General features: G+C 33.9%; 3 protein-coding genes across 3 annotated transcripts; all 3 read left to right on the top strand.

Moving 5' to 3' along the window:
- Positions 1–568: 568 nt before the first annotated feature.
- On the top strand, positions 569–8081 carry LOC103829361 (MATH domain and coiled-coil domain-containing protein At2g42470). Its single transcript, XM_009105031.3, has 5 exons — positions 569–2968; positions 3179–3286; positions 3598–3758; positions 3860–4065; positions 4142–8081. The coding sequence occupies exons 2-5, from the start codon at positions 3183–3185 to the stop codon at positions 4739–4741; spliced, it is 1071 nt and encodes a 356-aa protein (XP_009103279.2). The 5' UTR covers positions 569–2968; positions 3179–3182; the 3' UTR covers positions 4742–8081.
- Positions 8082–11273: 3192 nt separating this feature from the next.
- LOC117127432 (DNA ligase 1-like) lies at positions 11274–17379 on the top strand. The gene is made up of 2 exons (XM_033277776.1): positions 11274–12101; positions 12212–17379. The coding sequence occupies exons 1-2, from the start codon at positions 11841–11843 to the stop codon at positions 13682–13684; spliced, it is 1734 nt and encodes a 577-aa protein (XP_033133667.1). The 5' UTR covers positions 11274–11840; the 3' UTR covers positions 13685–17379.
- Positions 16599–21024, top strand: LOC117126828. Its single transcript, XM_033275956.1, has 5 exons — positions 16599–16766; positions 16837–16962; positions 17805–18665; positions 18776–20257; positions 20476–21024. The coding sequence occupies exons 1-5, from the start codon at positions 16599–16601 to the stop codon at positions 21022–21024; spliced, it is 3186 nt and encodes a 1061-aa protein (XP_033131847.1).
- Positions 21025–21469: the final 445 nt, after the last annotated feature.

The following is a 21469-nucleotide window of genomic DNA, read 5'->3' as shown; positions in this document are numbered from 1 at the left end:
ATTATTTATCATTGTTTAAAGAATAAATTTATCATAATTTTAAAATAATTTATAAAATGCTTACAAAATGCAAAACAAAGTTACACTTTCAAGAGTTAAGTCGAGATCTGGATTAAAAATCCTAATAACAGGTAAAGAAGGGAAGCCGGAGACAAAAACATTGAATGTTGTCTACAAACAAGTTTTTCAGAATATTTCGTAGTCACGGTACGTAATTTTAATCTACTTTTTTTTCAAATACAAATTTTAAAATATATAAACTGTTACAATTATTTATTTTTTGCATTTGCCAGATGGGTTGTGATGAGTTAGGAGACCGATGACGGTATGTCAATTTAATATTATTTCATGTTCAATAAAATTTAGAAATTTATAAATGTATCAAATAATGTTAACCCGTCAAATTGCTTACAAAATTTATTTAATTTTTTGCAGGTTTCTAATTGAATTTGCTTTCTTTATCGAGAAATGTAATTTATATTATTTATGGATAATATTTTGATTTTTTTTATATTTTCTTTTAATATGTCTACATAAATGTTTTTTTATTATTTATGGAAAAATAATATTATTCACCTAAAATAAAGAATTACGACACATATACAATACAATTCTAATTAATGATAATATAAAATCTGTTACTTCTAAAACTATACACTATTTATTCTATTTTTTGAATGAAAGTATCTTCTTAAACACACAAAATATTTTGTGACGTTGCAATTATACATACACAATATCTGGCTCTTCATACTGACGTTACTGTGTTTCCTCTCGTCCATTTCAAATATTGACTACCAGTTTTTTTCCATGACTGATGAATTCCGCCTAAGACGATGGTATTATGTTGTAAAATCTGTTACTTCTAAAAACTATATAATATTTATTCCATATTTTAAATTTTCTTATGCCCGCACAGGGTGCGGACCGGTCACCTAGTATTTCTTAAAATTATGAACATGCATACCAAGACATATATTAGTAGATAAAAATAATATTTCTAAGACAATGGATTTCAAATTAAGAGTAAACTATTATATTGTAAACATTGTAGAGACTGAATAACCTAATTTAGTTCAATATTTTTAAATTCAATCTATCTATACTATTATTTACGAAGTAATTTTCGCATTCGAGCTCCCACGTAAAAAATTAGAGTGTTTAATATTGTTTATATCATTAATGAATAATATATATATAAAATACCCATAAAATAAAAACGAAATGTAATTTTTTATTTGATAAGTGATTAAAATTAATAATAATAATAATAATAAGAATTATCAAGAATCTAAAAAAATATTTTAAAATAAAAAGATAATTCCTATATATATTATCTTGTTATCTGAAAAATCTTGTAATAAAAAGTTAAAAATAAGAAAACAGAAAACATATAAATAAATATTAATCAAGTAACATTCTTAATTTTATATAAATGAAAAAATAATATTGAATGATCTTATGATTTATTTCTATATAATGAATATAGTGTAAAAAGAATTTTCTTTTAAAATTATAATACATAAAAAAATTCAAATGAAAGCATAAATAATAATTTATCATTAGTCTTTTAATTAGTAATTCATTTATTGATAAGTAACTTTAAAATGTTTATGCCCATATGTTTGGGCAAAACACCTAGTTCATACACTAAACCGAACTACTTCTTGCATCCACAACTTATTGTATCTTTCATAGTTGACCCATAAATAAAAATAAAAATAATATTTAATATATATACATATACATATATATATATATATGTATATATATATATATATATATATATATATATAACACAAGACAAAAATATAAACAAATAATACATATAAGACCAAATAGAAATACACGTTTTATTTATAAAATACAATTAAATGGTGAATTTCTATTTTCTACATTTTATTTAATAACTTTTTATAACAAATTAGTAATCATGATAAAAATTAAGATAAAAATAATTTATTAATGATTATTTTAAGGTTAATTTTTAAATTATATCAACTAATTTTAGTTCTCTATATCACAATTCCCTTTTGGTGGCATAGTATTTTTTTTTTTTGAAAAACATAAGAATTAAAAAAATACTTTATTCAATATTTTGTACGATAAAAAAATAAATCAAAAGTTCAGTTCAATATTTTCAAAATATTATAAGAGTTTTTTTAATTTTTTGCAGGTTAACCATTATCAGACCACGGGTTGATATCAATTTTTTGAGATCTTAATAGAATTTTAATTGTCAGTTTTTCATTATATCTAAACAAGTTTATGTACACGTCACTGAGTTTGTTCGTGAAACCGCGGGTCCAAAATGGATATGAATTGATTTCATCTAATTTAAATAATCTAGTTAAAAATAATGGGCACGTTAATTGCTAGTTGAAAGATAAAATAATATTACAATAGAAATAAAACAAGTTAGAATATAATTACATAAATATAAGTTTTCTATGTGTTGGCAGAAGTATAAATTATGCATATTGAAAGATAAAAAATTTTGACAAACAAAAAAAATCTCGCACTTTGAAAACACTCCCGGTGAAAATCTAGATCAATATGTGAATTTATACGTAATTATGTGAAAACACGCCCGGTATCTCTCTATACGTAATACAAAAGAATGAAAATATAGTTACAATAGATCGTATGAGTAGAGGGATCGTAACAAATCTAAATACGTAATTATCTCAAATATATATAAATATCTTCTAACATACGAGTTCCCAAATTTTATGTAGTTCCCTATACAAAGAAGACGTTTAATTAATTAACCGGTGTAGAAGACAATAAAACGCTGGGATTTACTTTTTTCAAGATTTGTCTCTTCATTTCTTAAGACTCCGAAACCTTTTCCTTTTGTATCTCCACTTCCTATATAAGCTGCTATTCTTGCTATTCCCTCAGTAACCTAACCCTAAATCTTGTACTCCTCTACTCTCCTTGCCGTGGATCAAACATTCAAGATTAGGTACGTGGATTTTTCATCTCTTGCCAGATTCATTGAAGAACCTAGGATCTACGTGGTGATTCGTTTGTGTTTGGGCTCTCACGTTTTTTTTATTTAAATTGTTTTCTGTTCCGATTTTGTTTTCACCCGCGTTCTTATTTACTGTAGTTTGCTTTACAGTCAGGCTAGATCCTCTTTTCTTTTGTTATTCAAGTGTTTTTGTTTTTGTAGACAAATGGATGATAAAAAGCCGACGAGTTTCACTTTTGAGATAGATAACTTATCAGAGAAGAAAGGTCTTATATCATCACCAAAATTTTTAAGCGGCAACTACGAATGGTAAAGGAAACTATTATTATATGTTTTTGTTCTTAATTGGTCTACTATTATTTACGTAGGTGTCTCTGTCTTGACTCTTGATTGTACTTCATCTTTTAGTTCTCAAAGATTCTCTTGTAGATCGTATGTTTTGTTGTTCCTATTTCTCTAGGGTTCAACTGATTAAGTTCTGATTGTGATTAGTTTCTGGTTAGGTATTTGTTTCTCTTGTATTTCGTCTAGTATCCCTTCTCTTAAGTTAAGCTCGATGTTATTAATAAGTTGTACAACTAAAAAAAAGTTAATTGAAATATATTTGTTTTTTTTTTCAGGTTTGTTAACGTTTACCCCAACGGATATCATATTGATGAGCGATTGTCTCTGCACCTCCAGGTTGCAAACCCTGAATCATTGCCACTTGGATGGAAAAAGCAAGCTAGCTATTCCTTTGCTCTACTGAATCAATCAGGCAAAGTTCTATACAGAACACCTGGTAATTAACTTATCAGACCTAATCTGTATATCTCTACATGCATATATACTTGATTGTCATGGAAGAAAATTTAATTAAATCTATCTGTTTCTGTTTTACAGAATCATGCAAATTGTTCCGCGCTCAGTTCACAGGATGGGGTAGCCCAAAGGCCTTCACTCTTCAAAAGCTTCAAGATATGGGTTATTTGGAGAACAACAAGCTGATTTTAAAGGTCGACGTAAAAGTGATTGAAGCTGTTGATGAAGGAGCTGTAACTGGAAAGGACATGTTAGATGTCCGTGGTTTCAAAGTCCTTTATTCTCAGGTATGGTTACTTTTTATTCTTTTATATTCTCTTTTGTAAGACTGGATCCTCTAAACATGATTAAATCTTTCCCCAGTTGCCTTTGGTTAATAAGCTTTTCAGAAAACACCCGGACATTGCTTTGAATTTCAAACTAAAGAATCAATCGGTGAAGACAACATACATGAATCTCCTTCTCGGTCTCATCGAGAAACTGGACAAGCCTTCACCTAGCTTTACCGAAATTGAGCTAAGCAACGCTCAAAGCGTGTTGATGGATCTAACAGAAGCGGGCTTCGAGCTAGACTGGTTGAAGAAAAAGCTTGATGAGATTTCTTTGGAGAAGAAAAGAGGACTTACTGATGGTTCCCGAGTCCAAGAAATCGATGAACACATCAAGAATCTCAACCTTGATCTGGAAAAGGAGAAGGAAAAATCAGCTACTTGTGCTGCTGAAGTTTTGTTGTTGGAGCAGACGGTGTCGGATCTCAGGGTTGAGCTGAGCAAGGAGAAGAAAAAATCGGCTACTTCTGCGACTAAAGTTTTGTTGTTGGAGCAGATGTTATTAGATCTTAGAGTTGAGCTGAGCAAGGAGAAGGACAAATCTGCTACTCCTAACGATTTGCTTGCGGGTGTTGCCTCTTGGGAAGTATTGGATTATGCGGATCTCTATACTAATGAAAAAGGAGAAGAATAACAAACAATAATTTATTATCTTTTTTCGTACTTTAATTAAGTAAGAAGTTCCAGGTTTTATAGTCGTCTCGTCTCAGTCTTAAACTGAAGTTTTTAGCATTCTTTGTTATTTTCAGAGGTAATTTTCTCATCATCTACGTATATTTATTGTCGTCTCAATCTGAGTAGTCGCTGTCGACTTAGGTGTGCCATAAGTAATGATATGGTACAGATAAGTTTCTTGGACAATATCGAACTCACTATAAAGAACTTTCTTCCATACAAACGAGTATGTGATTGTCGTAGAAGACAAGAGGTAGTGTTGTGGGTATAATCATGCGGATTGTATATTCATATCTAACCTAAGGAAATATAAACAACATAATTAAGTAAGCATTATGACTCCTAAATGCATCTCCAATAGCACTTTTTTTTTTCTCTATAATTTACTCTAAAACAGATTAACTTTATTATAGAGTAAATTTTGCTATAATGGTTGTTACTCCATAATAGAGTATGATGAGTCCCTTATGATGAGATTACTTTACCTTTGATACTTTGAAGGATGATCTGATGGTTTGGAAGAGATTGGATCTATTCTGAACTTGATGATTGATGGAATATGTTTGAATGGCCTTTAGTAGTAAGGATATATGAACAAACAGTTGTGTAGACGTGTCCTTGATTGCGAGAATGAATTCACAAGTAAGATCAAGGACGAGTTTTGTTTGTAGGGAATGAACTCCTAACAATCAGTGTTTAAAGATAAATAAATGATTCACAGATTTTAGAAAGTTTTTTAAGAAAAAGATGAATGTTTTGTTAATAAGACTCTAATGAGTTTATATAGAAATACATACATTAAATATACTTAGACTTTGTAAAAAACTAGACAAAGACTTAGATAAAAACTAGGAAAGTCTTTGATAAAAACTAGGACATGAGATATGACTTTTGACCAGAAATAAGTAACACGTTGAATGACTCTTGGATGATGACCACGACCAGAACTTTTTGATTACTCCCCTTCGATATTTCTTGATGAGAATGAGCTTGAAATGGACTGATCAAAGGTCTGGTCAAATTTGGCATGAAACAAACCCATAGTAAATTTGTTATGAACTTCTCTTTAGGCTGAAAAGGTCCATTTCACCCAGCATCTAAACCAGCTCCTTCTTGAATGTCACTTAGCTCATCCAGCTCCAGATTAGTGTCACTTTGCTCACTCAGCTCATCCTTAATAACCTCAGCTGGTTTCAGCTCAGCTTTAGTCTCCTTAGCTGGTTTCAGCTCAGTATGCTCGCCTTTCATCCATCCTAGTTTGTTCTTTGTGATAATCAGCTGACTCAGCCATGGTTACATTAGAGTAACTCGATTATAAAGTGAAATATAGAGGAACGTTATATTGTTACTCTACTTTTAGAGTAAAATTTTGACATTCATCTATATTCCACTATATTATAGAGTAACACAATTGAAGCAAAAATTATTACATTTTAGAGTAAATAATAGAGGGGAAAAATGAGTGTCATTGGAAATGGTCTAATCACACTTAGTTATTTCATGATTGGCACAAGAACCAGAATATCTACATATGGAGAGAAAGTATATTAATGTACTTCGGAAATATTTACAGAATGAAGGATCAGATCGGATACTACAAATGCATGATTCATTAATGAGACCCTGCTTGGGAAGATGCATTAAAATACAAAACTAATATGTAAATGTTATGAATATTGTAATGTGCAATATGGAAAGTCCATGATTTACTTGTCTACCATGGTTTACTTGTTCTCTAAATTCTGTTGGGGTCAAAATCAGTCACGATAAAATCAGTGGATAAAATCTTACGAGAAAATATGCCTTAAGCAGATACGAGCCGAAAATATTGAAGAAACTACACCGCATAAGCTAAGACGATTTGAATAAGGATATAAAACAAAACTTCGTGTATTTCATCTCGTACAAGGAGTGAAAGAGTTTCTATTTAAACATTAGAAGATTGAAAAAAGTTCTTGCGGAAGGTTCTTGCGAAAAATGATGAATTTTACAAAACAATTTTCCAAAAAAAACAAAATCAGAAATTTTTCAAGGAAGAACCCCATAAGAAAATATGTGAGATAATCTTCCGCCAAAAAAACTTTCGGGAAATATTTACAGAAAACCGAAATAGTTCCAAAATCGTACGAAGCAATAAACGGAGGGATGAGAACGGAAGAAATGAATCACCACCCTTCATGCACTCAATTTCTCCCAACACTCTCTCTCCTTGGTCAATGTCGCCCAACTCCCCTCTATCTTTCACTACAAAAAAACACTAGAGATTGACCCACTCACCCGCGTAGATATTGGTTCTTATATTTTTATACATTGATATCTGTTTTTCACAATTAGTATAATATAACCCTTGTTCGGAAACTCGCTAGGCGCTACGCAAGCGGCACACACGGGCCTTGCGATTTTTTGAAAAAGCGGAAAAAATCGGGAAGTAATCGGAGCGGAATTTTTTATATTTTTATGTGTATAATATCAATTTTTAAATAATATCAATTTTTAAATAAATATAATACAATTTTTTTGTATAATACATGTTTATGAAAGATATTTGATAATTTGATACTAAAATTCAAAGTAAACACGTATATATAAAGTAAATTTGCATTTAATAACAATAGGTTTAGACTCGTCTGGTGGTTGGTGTCTTCCGTGCAGTTCCTGCATGTGACAGGTTCGAATCGCGGCAGCTGCCTTGTTGGCATTTTATTATTTTTAGGTTTAATGAAAGTAAAATGACCAATTCACCCTCGTCTTCAACCTTCTTCTGTGATTTTCCAGATCTAACACGCAGCCTCCAAGTTTTCCACGATTTCACCATTTTAAGAAGCTATTCTTGTCGGATTCAACTTTGTATAGAAGATATATAAGGTATAATCTGATTTCTTGCTAAAAACTTTGATATTTTCATACTTAATCAGATTTAGACAAATCGTTTTTACAAAATTACGCGGCTATTTCTCTTTTTCTCCAGCTAACGCGTTCACTATACGGCTCAGCGCCTAGACATACCGATCACCTCCACAACTCGGCCGAGTTTTAGAACAAGGAATATCTCTATAATATTATTTGAGATGTCAGTTTCTTATGTGTCGCGCTCACGTTAATTTTCATGATGGTTGATTACACTGATACCCTTACTGAATTAAAATTATTACATTTAAATACTATTATTGATTATTTTTTTATTTTCCTTTTTAAAATTTTCTAAATAACATATATAATAAAAAAGGAAACATTTATAAAGTTTTAAAAACAAATTTAAAACGAAAATATATGTATATATAATATGATTTCATTAAAAAGAAAGTTCACAAAATAGAAATATTCCATTTAAAAATTATTGTTCAATAACATAAAATATATTTTTGAAGTAATAAAATATTTCTATTTTATATTTTCATAAAATATCATTATTAAAATTATTTGTTTTCATAATATTAAATTTGCTTTTAATTTTTTTTTTTATGTTTGTGGAACTTAATATGACTATAATTAAAATACCAAAAAAATCTGAATTCTCATTTTTAAGATTATTTAAAATTAATTTCTGTTTATCATTTAATAAATATAAGGCATACAATTATTTATAATTTATAAAATATTTTAGTTATTGTAAATATTGATATGTGTTCATGAGCTTCTAAAAATGTATTAGTTACTTATGTATGTAACTTCATATTGATCATCGCTTTATTTTTTGATATTTTTTAAAAGAAACTCAGCATATAACTTGATAAATATTATGAAACTACATGCACATTTAAATGATACATAAAATTAATCTGATTTTACTTAATTATAATAAAAATAATTATACTTCAGTTTGAATTTGAAAAAATATATATACTAAAATCATAGATTTAACTACAATAAGAATATATAATTTTATAATAATAATTTATTTCATAAATGTAAATTATAGAATGACTCAAAAAATATTAACAAATTAAAATAAAATATTAACCAACTATTATAATTTAGTTCTTTTGTAAAATTTATATATATGCATGAGACTGTAGAATATTATGATTATATTAATTTGAGTAATCTGGAATCATACACTTTAATTTATTTAATATTTTATTCTAAACATAATATATCTTAAGTTATACATAATCTTTCTTAAATATATTTACATATCTAAGACAACAACCAACGTAAATGCAAATAAAAAAATCATAATTTTAATATATTTAAAATAAAAAAATATTATAGTTGAATTTAGAGAAATAGATGGAATCTAATATATGTCTAATTAAAGTAAAAAAATATTATTAATATAAATTATGCATACAAATTAAAAATTAATTTAAAATTAAAAACAAATAACAATCAATTATTATAGTATATTTATTTTATAAATATTTATACCCGTGCATGAGCACGGGAAAATCACCTAGTAACTAATTGTATTCAAAAGGACCGAATTGGATAATATGGTTATTTTTGGTACAAATATTAAACTCGTTTCAAATACATTTGTTATTTAGATATTTTTAGGTTCCTATACATCAAAACCGAACTCATTCAGACCCAGAATGACCAACTCAAAACCACACATAAATTTATAATATTCCAGTCAGGCCTAATTTCAAAAAAAAAAACATATCCGAAAAGAACAACCCGTACCTAAATATATAGCCAAATGTTCATGCCTAACTGATTTTATAAACTAATAAAAAGACTATTTTTATGTGTTTGGCTAAATTAAGTGAAATAGAAAAAAAAATTATTTAGTAAAATAATTATATGGAGTGAAAAATTAGTGACAATAAATGTAATATATTTTTTATTAATTTGTTTTAAGATATTATTTTATTCACAAAAATATGTCTTTAAATTATGTTTTTGGCTACGTAATTTTCCACTGATTGAAACTAAAATTAAAAAAATTAATAAAACAAACTAAACGAACGTTTAACCATATGAAAAATCCAGTGATTTTACATTTTTAATTTTATAATTGGCAAAAAGTTAATACTGATTAACTAATAAATACAAATCTGCAATATTATTATTATGGTAATATAATTCATGATATGATGTATAGTTAAGATAATCTAATTAATGAATTGTTGAACTGAGTGAAATATCAAAAGACAATTAATGTAATTATATTAATAAAATTACTAAAAAGAAACGATACTTTTTATACTACTATCTATGTTTCCAAACATTTCTCGTTTATATTGCTATCCATGTTTCCAAACAGTAACAAAAGATATTTCAGTACCATAAGGTACTTCATGCCTAACTGATTTTATAAACTAATAAAAAAACTGTTTCTATTTGTTTGCCTAAATTAAGAAGGCTTTTTATCTGTGGAAGGAAGACGTGTTGGTTTGATTGTCACCAAAAGATTTCTTCCTTATGATCATCCGTTGAGGAAAAGACTTTTGAAGGAATTTCCACCTGATTCTTTGACTGGTTAATCCACATAAATTGTGAATTTCTGATGGAAACAATCATGAAAAGAAGAAGTTTGGATATGGAAAGTACTATAACTGGCACAAAGAAATCATGGGGGTGATTGGTTGGGTTGTAACTGTTTAAAATTTACTTTAGCATTTTGTCTGTAGGATTTTTGATTTAGCTTTAAGTGATGTAGATTTAAAATTTCCTACAGCTAAAAAAATAAAACTTTAGAAAATAAGATTTTTACAACCATTTTTTGTGTGTTTTTGTTGTAACTTTAATTTTTTGGTTGTATCTTTAAAAACCAAGATAAAGCATGATTGGTAGTATTTAAGGTTGTAGATAAAAATTAAGAGAAAATGACTAGACTAATACAAAAAAGTAAGGTAATGACTAGACTAATACAAATCTTTTGAAAATGACTAGAGTGTTTTTAGAACCCTAGTAAATTACTGTTTAAGCCCTTTATTATTATTTTTTAGTTGTGATTAATTTTAATTTGAAAATCCACATCAGAAATAATGATACCACGTCACTTAACACGAAAGAAAATCAAACGACGATCATTAACTTCTCCGAGACTGTTCTCCCACTAAACCCTAACTGTTTTCGAAATCGTGTTCACTACAACTCTTCTCGGCAAAGCGGCTTCTCTGAAATAATCTCCGTAATCTTCTTCTCTAGTCTCCGTTTCTCTGAAATCGTGTGTCCGTAAGCTTCTTCTTCAGATTGGTTGTCTCCTCAAATCTCCGTAATCGTATTCTCTGGTATATTTCGAGGCTTTGCTCTGAGTTTTTCGAGTATTTGAGTGAGTATAATTAATGATGTGAGTTAGATATATGTTTTGTCTGAGTTTGAGTTAGTATTCGTTACGGCTGATTTAGGATCCTTAACGACTGATTTATAGAAGGTAATTGTGACTGATTTAGTATTCTTTGAGACTGATTTATTTATGTAATGATGGCTGAGTTATGTTTTGTGGCTTGTTTATTTTATGTCTTTCTTCTGATTTATCATTGATATGTTATATATGTCTTTTTTGATCAGATGGATGTTTCCGAAGATCTAGCAAGGGATTACCTCCAAGACTTTACCCTGAAGGGGCTTCTATTTTTGAAAACAAAAGCATTAATACGAATAGCCATTTTTCTGAGATCCCTCGACTTAGACAAGCAATTGGAATAGATGTGTGGGATAATCTGAAGACGTATCCTGTTGGATTGATTGCTAAACTGGCTGAGAGCAAATTGGTGTGGTCTGGTAAGACCGTACATTATCTACTTTGTAGACAGCTGCGAGTCTATAAGAAGGAGCTTTGGTCTCTCGTTGTTGATCAACCTCTCAGGTTTAGCTTAATAGAATTTGGTGAGATCACGGGTTTAAACACAAATCCACTGCCAGAAGAAAGTTTTGAACCTGATCCAGAGAATTACAAAGCGTTGTGGGAGTTGTTGAAAGTGCCGCTTGGGTGCGGACCCAAGTTTGATGAGCTTATAGAAGCTTTAACGGAGTGTCAATTCTAGAGTGCTGATCAGCGGAAATGGTATGGGCTGTTGTTTCTTCAAGCCATTGGACTTTATGGCTTGCATCATAATTGTAGAATACCCTTTGTAAGTGCAAAAAGAGTATTCGATGATGACGCCCTGATGACTTATCCTTGGGGTCGGACTGCCTATGAATTTCTTGTTGATTCTATCAAGTTGTTGCATCCACAAGGAGGGTCGTACACCCTTAGCGGCTTCAAGGACGTGTTATTGGTTTTGGCGTATGAATCTGTCACAGTGTTCGGAGAGCTTTATGGCAGAAAAGTGAATCCAGACGAAATTCCGCTTTTGCGATGGGGTGGAAGTCGTACTCGTGCAAGTCTTGCTACTACAATAGCTAAGGAGATGAATGATCATGGAACGGTAAGGTTTAAATCATACATATGAATCCTGTAATGTAATGTCTGAGTTATTGGATTATTTTATGGTTGAGTTGTTAATTTTAATGACTGATTTATGTTTTTGTGTTGTAGGTGCGTGTGAGGAAAATGGTGATGAAGGAGGGTCTAGAAGAGCTGTTTCCTCAGTGGAAGGATGAAGCAGATGACCCACAACTTGATAACCTAATTAAAGATATACATGCAGATAGGTTTGTTAGAGATTTTTATGTGCAATCGAATGAGAAGAACAAAAAAACGAAGGCTGGAGTTTCGTCAGAGGCTGAGCCACCCTCAAAGAAGCAGAAGAAAGGTAAGAAACAGAAGGAGGTGAAAATCAATGAGGGTGAAACTGCTGTTGTAGAGGAGAAGGAGAGTGCAAAAGAGAAGGGTCGTAGCGAAGCGGTTCTGCTGAACATAGTTGCTCATCTCGAGAAGTTGGACCGAAAATTTGACTCGAGATTAACAGAATACGACACCAAGTTTGGAGATTTTTCCCAAGGCCTTTTGGATACCATTGGAGATACAGTGAAAACTACAGTTGAAGAGCGTCTGAGAGTTTTGGGGGTGTCCAATAGTAGTCAACCTGAAGGTCAACACGTGATGGTCTCAGAAGACAACCAACAGCCGGAGTCCAATAGTGGTCAACCTGATGGTCAAAACGTGATGGTCTCAGAAGACAACCGACAGCCGGACTCCAATAGTGGTCAACCTGCATCTAAGACCCCTATTGATAAACAGTCCGAAGACAGCCAACCGCAAAAGACCCCTGATAAAGGCCAATCTGAGAAGAATCTGGCAGATGATATTGCTAAAGCTGATGCGAAAGGTATGGGAGCAAAGCTGAATTCGAAGGTTGTCAGGGATAAGGCTGCTGGGGTGAAAAAGAACTTGGATTCGGCGTTTGGTAATGCCGATGCAACAAATGCTGATTTGGTCTCTGATTCTCCTGGTAAGGAACCACCATTCGGACGCGGTTGCAGGGGCTTAGGGAAAAGAAATAACTTAGCGGCTGATTTGGAGAGGAATGAAGCTGAGTTAAAGAAGAAGCAGAAGCAAGAAGAAGCTGAGTTGAAGAGGAAGAAGAAGCAAGAAGAGGCTGAGTTAAAGAAGAAGCAGAAGAAAGAAGAGGCTGAGTTAAAGAAGAAAAAGAAGCAAGAAGAGGCTGATTTAAAGAAGAAGAAGAAGCAAGAAGAGGCTGACTCAAAGAAGGATATTCCTGCTTCAAAAAGGACTCGCAGTGGTACAATAAGAATACCCATTCCGACTAAGCAAATTAAGAACACCAAGTATTCAGACGAACTGTGGCCGGAATCTGATGTGGAGGAAGATGAAAGGAAAAGGTGTGGAAGAATAAAGGAGTATCGGCTGAAAGCTGTTCAATTATCTCCAGATGGGTCTCAAATGAGTGCGGAATTTGGTCCTTCTGTACCATTTCCCCACATCGGAGACAATGTAACGTGCATGAGAAAAGGTTTTGAACCTTCACCTGCAATATATGATCCCCTAGGACCTGTTGATCCGGTTAAAAGGGATAATCTTTTGCAACACCTAAAGCCACACGAGTAAGGACTTTTGCACCATTTCGTTGATTTTAGCTAATAAAAAGATTTTGCAGAGACTGAGTTGTGTTAAATTATCAGGGAAATTCCACATGGAGAAGCTCACGAGGATATTGAGTTCTACAGAATCCTCATCACTCCAAGACCTTGGCCCATCAAAGAATATGGATGGCTGGTTCAAAATGTAAGTATGCAGCTGAGTTATATTTACTTTACGGCTAAGTTATAAGTATGGTACAGCTGAGTTATATATTATCTGTGCAGCATATTGCTTCGTATATTAGAGTCCTCATTCAAAGGTCCAAACAAGATCCCAGCCCATTCTGGTCCAAGCGCGTTGCCTTTATAGACTCTTGGTTCCTTGAATCATGGGTTCACGATTATAAGCAGTTCGAAGTCAAACCGGAAATGGTCAAATTCAAAGGAAGTGGTTACGAGAAGTTAGCAAACGGTTTGATCCCCACAGACATTCAGACAAAGTTGCGGTGGTTTACAGATGTAGATCACTTGTACGGAGTGGTTAATACTGGCGGCAATCATTGGGTGGGTTTTCACGCGGATCTGCATAAAATTCTTTGGGCCGCTTACTCGTATGCTCCCTGCGATTCTGAATTCCCTTATTCCTGATGATATCCGAGTCCATACCAAGAAAGATTTTGTATTCAGACGAAGAACAAAACGTATTGTTCCACAAAACAACCTGAGAGGCGACTGTGGAGTGTATTCATTGAAGTTCGTCGAGTGTCTAGCGCTTAGTGTAGCTTTTGATGGGATATCTGATGAAAATATTCAAGGTCTGAGAATGAAGATGGCAGCAGATGTCTTCAATGAAGGAAGTTGTTGTAGTTTGGTAGGGTCGTTTGGCGATGAATGAAGATGAGTTTTGTATGACTTATGGCTAGATATTTTGTACTTGACTTAAAGTTATGATTTGTTTATCGTAACTCAGCCACCTTGTTTAAATTACGCAGCCGTTACGTTAGATATAGCTCAGCCAAACCTCAAACCATACCCTAAAATAGGGAAATATTTAATAAGTCAGCCGATTCGTCTTCATAAAACAGCCGTTTAGGTAGATATAGCTCAGCCAAACCTCAAACCATACCCTAAGATAGGAAAATATTTAATAAGTCAGCCGATTCGTCTTCATAAAGCAGCCGTTAAGGTAGATAAAAGTCAGCCATACCTCAAACCATACCCTGAATTAAAATAATTGATATGTTTATACTTAAAAATGTTATAACATTCCCTAATAAGTGAATATATAATCAACCGAACGTCTCTTATTTATTGAATTAACGAGTTTAGAATCGATCATGATCTTGAGGTATATGTTGTCTTGCAGTTACTTAAAACCTTACATGTAGATATAGAGTGTGATCATAATACAACTCTCCTAAACTATATACAACGCATTTTAAGACTAAATTTATGTTATTTGTTATATTTATCACACCGTTATTCCAAATCCTAAACATAAATCCCTAAATAAACAAACCTAAACTCTAAATACTAAACCCTAAACCCTAAATCCCAAATATTAAATCAGCCGTAATAGGCTATATAATTCGGCCGCCACGTTTGTTAAATGTTGTCATTTGGCGGAAATAAGATAAATGAATTTTGAGAAATTTCAATTCCCGCCGTTTCACGTTCTATGTTTCTCTATATATAGTGTCCTTTCTAATACCCTTTCTTACGCCTTTATCTCTCTAGAAAAAACCTAAACAATATCTCTCTATCCCCAACAAAAGCCATGCCGATTGTTCCTGAAAATTCAGAGAGGTTAGAGAACAGTGTTTTTGCGATACTAAGCTCTGCAAATCGTGAAAACCTCCCTGTTCTATACCCTGGTCCGTGTGACTTGCTTGACACAACCAGCCCTACATGGTTTAAATTTTAATTGATCTCTCCCTGGTCATCCCGACGATTCTTGCAGAAGGATGGGTTCATGCATGGCCGACATACTGCGACATTCCCGATCATTTTAAAGAACGCTGGTTTCTTCAACTCGCTGTAAGGCCCGACATTTGTTCATATATATTAATATATACCATCGGTCTGTAATCTTTGTATTTTTTGTTTGCCGAAGCGGACAAACACATGGGATCGAAGGCATCATTTGACAGTTTGGCGTAATTTTAAACTTGTGGCCAGAAGTCTATTTCGTTGTCAGATGCGCCATTTGAGGTGGACTTGGTTGGAAGGAGGCGAGAAGCCAACTTGGATGCTAACCAGCGTTTGGCTTGATCTCTGCCACATGTTTGAAGAGTCTGGTCCAGATAATTTTGGTTCCTGAAAATCTTTTCGTGTCTGTATTTTGAACTTCATTATTTCAGCCATAACTTGTTTCAATGATTCAGCCGCAACTAGTTTGAATGTAATCTCGGCCACATGTTTGAAGAGTCTGGTCCAGATAATTTTGGTTCCTGAAAGTCTTTTCGTGTCTGTATTTTGAACTTCATTATTTCAGCCATAACTTGTTTCAATGATTCAGCCGCAACTAGTTTGAATGTAATCTCGGCCACACATTTTATATAATTCAGCCATAACTTGTTTCAATAACTCAGCCGTAATTATATTTTGAAACGCATTATTTCTGTTTGTGAATGTTATCTCGGCCACATATCTAATATAAATAACTCAGTCATCATTGTATTTAAATAACCCAGCATCGATTTAATTTTAAGAGGCGGTATATGGGAAGTTCCATCATTATGCGCGTGGGAAAATTTGGCTGCCATGATAATATCGAGACTCATTATTACGAGTTTTTATATATATGTTTCATTTACAATATCGAGACACTGATATTATATTGTATTTTATATATTTAATAGTATTATATCTGTGATGTCGTATCTCTTCTTACAAAGTAAAACAATTTTTAGTTTCCAAGGACTTTGAAATCTATTTTAACAATGTCTTCCTCATCCTTCACCTCAGGAAATTATTACAGACGACGTAGGAATACGGAAAGAGGAACGCCGAAAGAGTGTTGGTGTGGTGCACCATCTGACATTTTTACATCTGGAAGCGAAACAAATCCAAGAAGATTGTACTATTGCTGTGCAAAAGGATATCATAAGGTTAGTTCTGGTTCTTATTTCCCATGTTCGGAAACGTAATACTTAGATCTGGTTGCATTGGTGAAAACAGAGTCATTTATTCAAATGGGCGGATGAGTGCTTCGTGGAAGAGGTTGAAGATATTAAGGCAGCGATAAATGGCATGAATAGAGACATCTCGGAGTTGCGAGTTAACGTTGCTCGGTTGGCGAATGGAGTAAAGACAGAATCTGAGAGAAAATGAGGCGAATGTTTGAGTGAGAGTCGGTGTTTGAGGAATGTGGTTGTTTGTGTGGCTGGAATGGCGATACTTTGCTGCTACTACTACTTCTCTGTTTAGTCATGTTTTGTCATCATAAGTCAGCTTTCGCGTGTTATGTAACTCAGTCTTTATTAACTTTTAAGTTGTTTTAACTCAGTCGTATGTAAACAAAACTATGCGTTTATTAATATATAACTCAGCCGTTAAATCAAATTGATAAAAGCGAGAATGTTTTGTTACCTCTGGTAAATGACATAAATAGCCTTTGGTTAGTTTTATTTACTTTTATGCTCAGATAGTCTCATCAACCAGTAACATTGATTGACCTAACAATTAGAAAAAAAAAAACATTGTCGGAAACGGAGAAGGAACCGCAAGGATACGAATTCGCCGTCGACATTGTGTTTACTTCCTCTTCCTAAAAATAACTGTGAGATCTCCGTTATCGTTATCGTTCGTTTGTATCGTCTCCTCCGCATTCATATCTACAAGTTCGTCATTTCGGTAGGATGTCGCGACGTTAAATATTGATTTGGGGTTTTGTTTCGAGTGAGTTAGGGCTATGTTTCGAGTGAGTTAGGGTGTAGTTGTGATTAGGTTATTGTTGTGTTGTAGCTGAGTTATTGTTATATTGTGGCAGAGTTATTGTTATGTTTTCCCTGAGTTATTGTTATGTTTTCCCTGAGTTATTGTTATGTTGTGTATGAGATATTTTAATGTTGTGGCAGAGTTATTGTTATATTCATTGAGTTATTGTTATATGTCGTGACTGAGTTATTGTTTGTTTATTTGTTCAGATGGATGTTTCTGATGTTAAATCACGGGGTTACCCTCCAAGACTTTATCCTGTAGGGTCTTCTAACCTAGAAAATAAAGACATTAATCACAATTTCCGTTCACGAGATTTACCTCATATTATAGAAACACTAGGAGAAGATGTATGGAAAGCACTGGTGAACTCTCCCATTGGAGTAGTTGCTAGGCTAGTTGAACGCCGAAGCGTGTGGTCTGGTAGAACAGTACACTATCTACTATGTAGACAGCTGCGAGTACATAGGAAGGAGATATGGAGTCTGGTGGTTGATGAGCCTATCAGGTTTAGCTTGGTAGAATTTGGTGAGATAACTGGGTTAAACACTGGTCCATTGCCAACAGAAAGTTTTGAACCTGATCCTGATAAATACAAACCGTTTTGGGCGAAGCTGAAGGTGTCGCTTGGGAGGGGACCCACGTTGGATGAACTGAAGAACTCAATAGAGGTCTGCCCGAGTTGGACATTTGAAGAGCGTAAATGGCTAGGGCTATTAGTTCTTCAACACATGGTACTTTATTGTTTGCATCAAAATTCTCGGGTGCCATTTGAAAGTGCCAAAAGAGTGTTTGACGATGAAGCCATGAAGTCGTATCCATGGGGTCGGACTGCATACGAAGTTCTCATTGACTCTATTAAAACGTTGGCTCCAGACAGGGGGTCATACACATTAAGCGGCCTAAAGGATGCGTTATTGATTTGGGCGTATGAATCCATCGTCTGCTTTGGCGAGTGTTTTGGGAGAGTGGTGAATAATGAAGACGTTCCACTTTTACGATGGGGTGGAAAGCGTACTCGTGCAAATTTCGAAAACTTGTTGTCTGCCGAGATAAAACAACATAGCCAGGTAAGGTGTAACGCTGCGTTTTGATTTCTTAAATGGCTGATTTATTAGACTTAATGGCTGAGTGTTGTGTTTATTTGGTGGCTGAGTTATATTATGTCCTGGTGTTACAGGTGCGTGTTAGGAGAATGGTTTCGAAGGAGTCAATCGAAGAGTTGTTGCCTGAATGGTCGTGTCAACCTGACGACCCACAACTCGTTAACTTGATAACAGACATACATGCAGGTAGATTTGTAAAAGGTTTTTGGGAAGTGCATGGAAATGCGGAGGGGAAGGGTAACGAGAAGAAGAAGAAAGCTGAGCCACCCAGTAAGAAGCAGAATAAAGTTAAGACCAATGAGGATGAAGCTGCTGCAACGGGAAAGGGTTCAAGCGAAGAGGAAGGTAATAAAGATTCGGGGAACAACGCGAGTCTGATGGCCATTGCGAGTACTCTGGATAAACTTTCCAGAAAATTTGATCTGATGGACGCGCGATTTAAAAAACCATTGGTGGACCAGAAGTCGATAGATGACATGGTGAAAGTTGCAGTGGAGGAGCGTCTGAAAGTTATGGGGATAGGAAAAAATCCCCAAAACAAAGAAAACCTTTCGAACGTCGCCGCCGACCAACAACCTGAACCGTTGTCATCACCGCAGCCTAATACCCAGCAGAAGTTTGTCTGTAGTCCACTGTTAGCTGAAACCCCTGGAAAGGATATGGGACCTAGGAACAATTTGTCCAACGAGCTTGATAAGGAGAGAGGGATGAAAAAAACTTTAGCTAAGGAGTTTGGAACACATGCTGAGGATGAGGGTGCTAATGTTCTTGGTTTCCTATATGTTTCTCATGCAAAGGCAACTATGGCTGAAGATTTACGTCGCCTCTCCATGCGCAACCGTACTATAAAGGATGAAGATGCAGAAGATAAGAAAAAAGCAGTGCAAGCAGAGGCTGTGTTGAAGAAGAAGGAGAAAGCTGCCGCTAAGAGAAAAGCGGTTGCCTCAATGAAGCAAAAACAGCCTGAGTTAAAGAAACCAAAACAGGCTGAGTTAAAGAATCAAGAACAGGCTAAGTTAATGAATGAAGAACTGGCTGAGTTAAAGAATCACGAAGCCGATAATATAACTACACCGCGTGCCAATGTAAAAAGATGCAAGGTTGAAGATTCTGTAGAGGACAGTGAATTTGCTGTAATGACCGACGAAGTTCTTGCGGAGGAGAATGAAATCTTGCCGGAGTCACCTATGGCGAGTCAGGAATTGATTAGATCTGCTATAGTAAAGGAATATCGGGAGAAAATGGTTAAATTATCTCCACAAGGGTTTGCATTGTCTGAAGGTTCTTCAAGACCAGTTTTTCCGTACATTGGAGACAATGGAACGACGTGCATGAGGAATAATGTTGAGCCTTCAGTAATATATGACCCTCTAGCACCTTTTGATCCGATTGTATTGGATAAACTTATGCAACACATCTCGAGAATTCCACCCAAACCACCAGCACCAACAAAGAAAAGAGTTGTAAGATCCGCCGCTCGTGAGGGTGACTTCTATAGCATACTCATCCTTGAAAGACCGTGGCCGCATAGCCAATATGGATGGTTGTTTGATGATGTAAGTCTATAATTACGACAGAGTTTTACATTATATTTCAGCTGATTTCTATCTTCTATTAAGGCTGACTTATATATTTGTTTACGGATGACTTGTTAATATTTATTGTGTAGCATATCTCTGCGTATATTAACGTCCTCATTAAGAGGTCCATGTGAGATCCCACCCCATTCTGGACCAAGCGAATTGCCTTCATTGATCCTTGGTTCTTGAAGAAGTGGGTTGACGATTACAAGCAGTTCAAGATAAAACCTAATATGATGAAGTTCACAGGGAATGGTTATGAAAATCTTGTACACGGTAAGCTTCCCTGTAACTTTCAAACAAACTTGAAGTGGTATGAACACGTGGATCACTTGTACGGATGTCTTCCAACCGGCGGTAATCACTGGGTGGCATTTCACGTGGATCTGAAGAAGGTTAAGGTTGATTGCTATGATTCAATCATTGGAGAGGTAACAGCCAAAAGTGCTTCGAAAATACTTGAAGAGTTTAAACCGATAACGCTTATGCTTCCCGATATTTTGAATCAAAACATTCCTGCCAATCTCCGAACCCCGAGTAGGAAGAAGTTCGCATTCAGGAGGATAAGCAAAAGGTACACTCCACAAAACACCCAGATTGGCGATTGTGGGGTGTATGCGTTGAAGTTTGTGGAGTGTCTAGCGCTTGGTGTAAGTTTTGCTGGGATAAACGATAAAAATATTCAAGGTTTACGGTTGAAGATGGCGGCAGAGATCCTCGATGAAGGAGGAAACAAGGCGTAGAACAATTAGCTTTCCAAATGAATCTGTGTTTGTTATTTTCAATCAGACTTTCCAATTACCTTAAGTTGTTAGATTATGGTTATTTTATTTTATTAAGTCAGTCGTTACGTTAAATATAGCTCAGCCAAACCTCAAACCATATCCTGAATTAAAATAATTGATATGTTTATACTTAAAAATGTTATGACATTCCCTAATAAATGATCTTGAGGTATATGTTGTCTTACAATTACTTAAAACCTTACATGTAGATATAGAGTGTGATCATAATACAACTCTCCTAGACTATATACAACGCATTTTAAGACTAAATTTATGTTATTTGTTATATTTATCACACCGTTATTCCAAATCCTAAATATAAAATCCCTAAATAAATAAACCTAAACTCTAAATACTAAACCCTAAACCCTAAATCCCAAATATTAAATCAGCCGTAATAGGC

Source organism: Brassica rapa, chromosome A01, assembly GCF_000309985.2.
Source record: "Brassica rapa cultivar Chiifu-401-42 chromosome A01, CAAS_Brap_v3.01, whole genome shotgun sequence".
Classification (NCBI taxonomy): Eukaryota; Viridiplantae; Streptophyta; class Magnoliopsida; order Brassicales; family Brassicaceae; genus Brassica; species Brassica rapa.
Note: the sequence above shows the minus strand (reverse complement) of the source record. Positions and strands in the feature narration are given on the sequence as shown.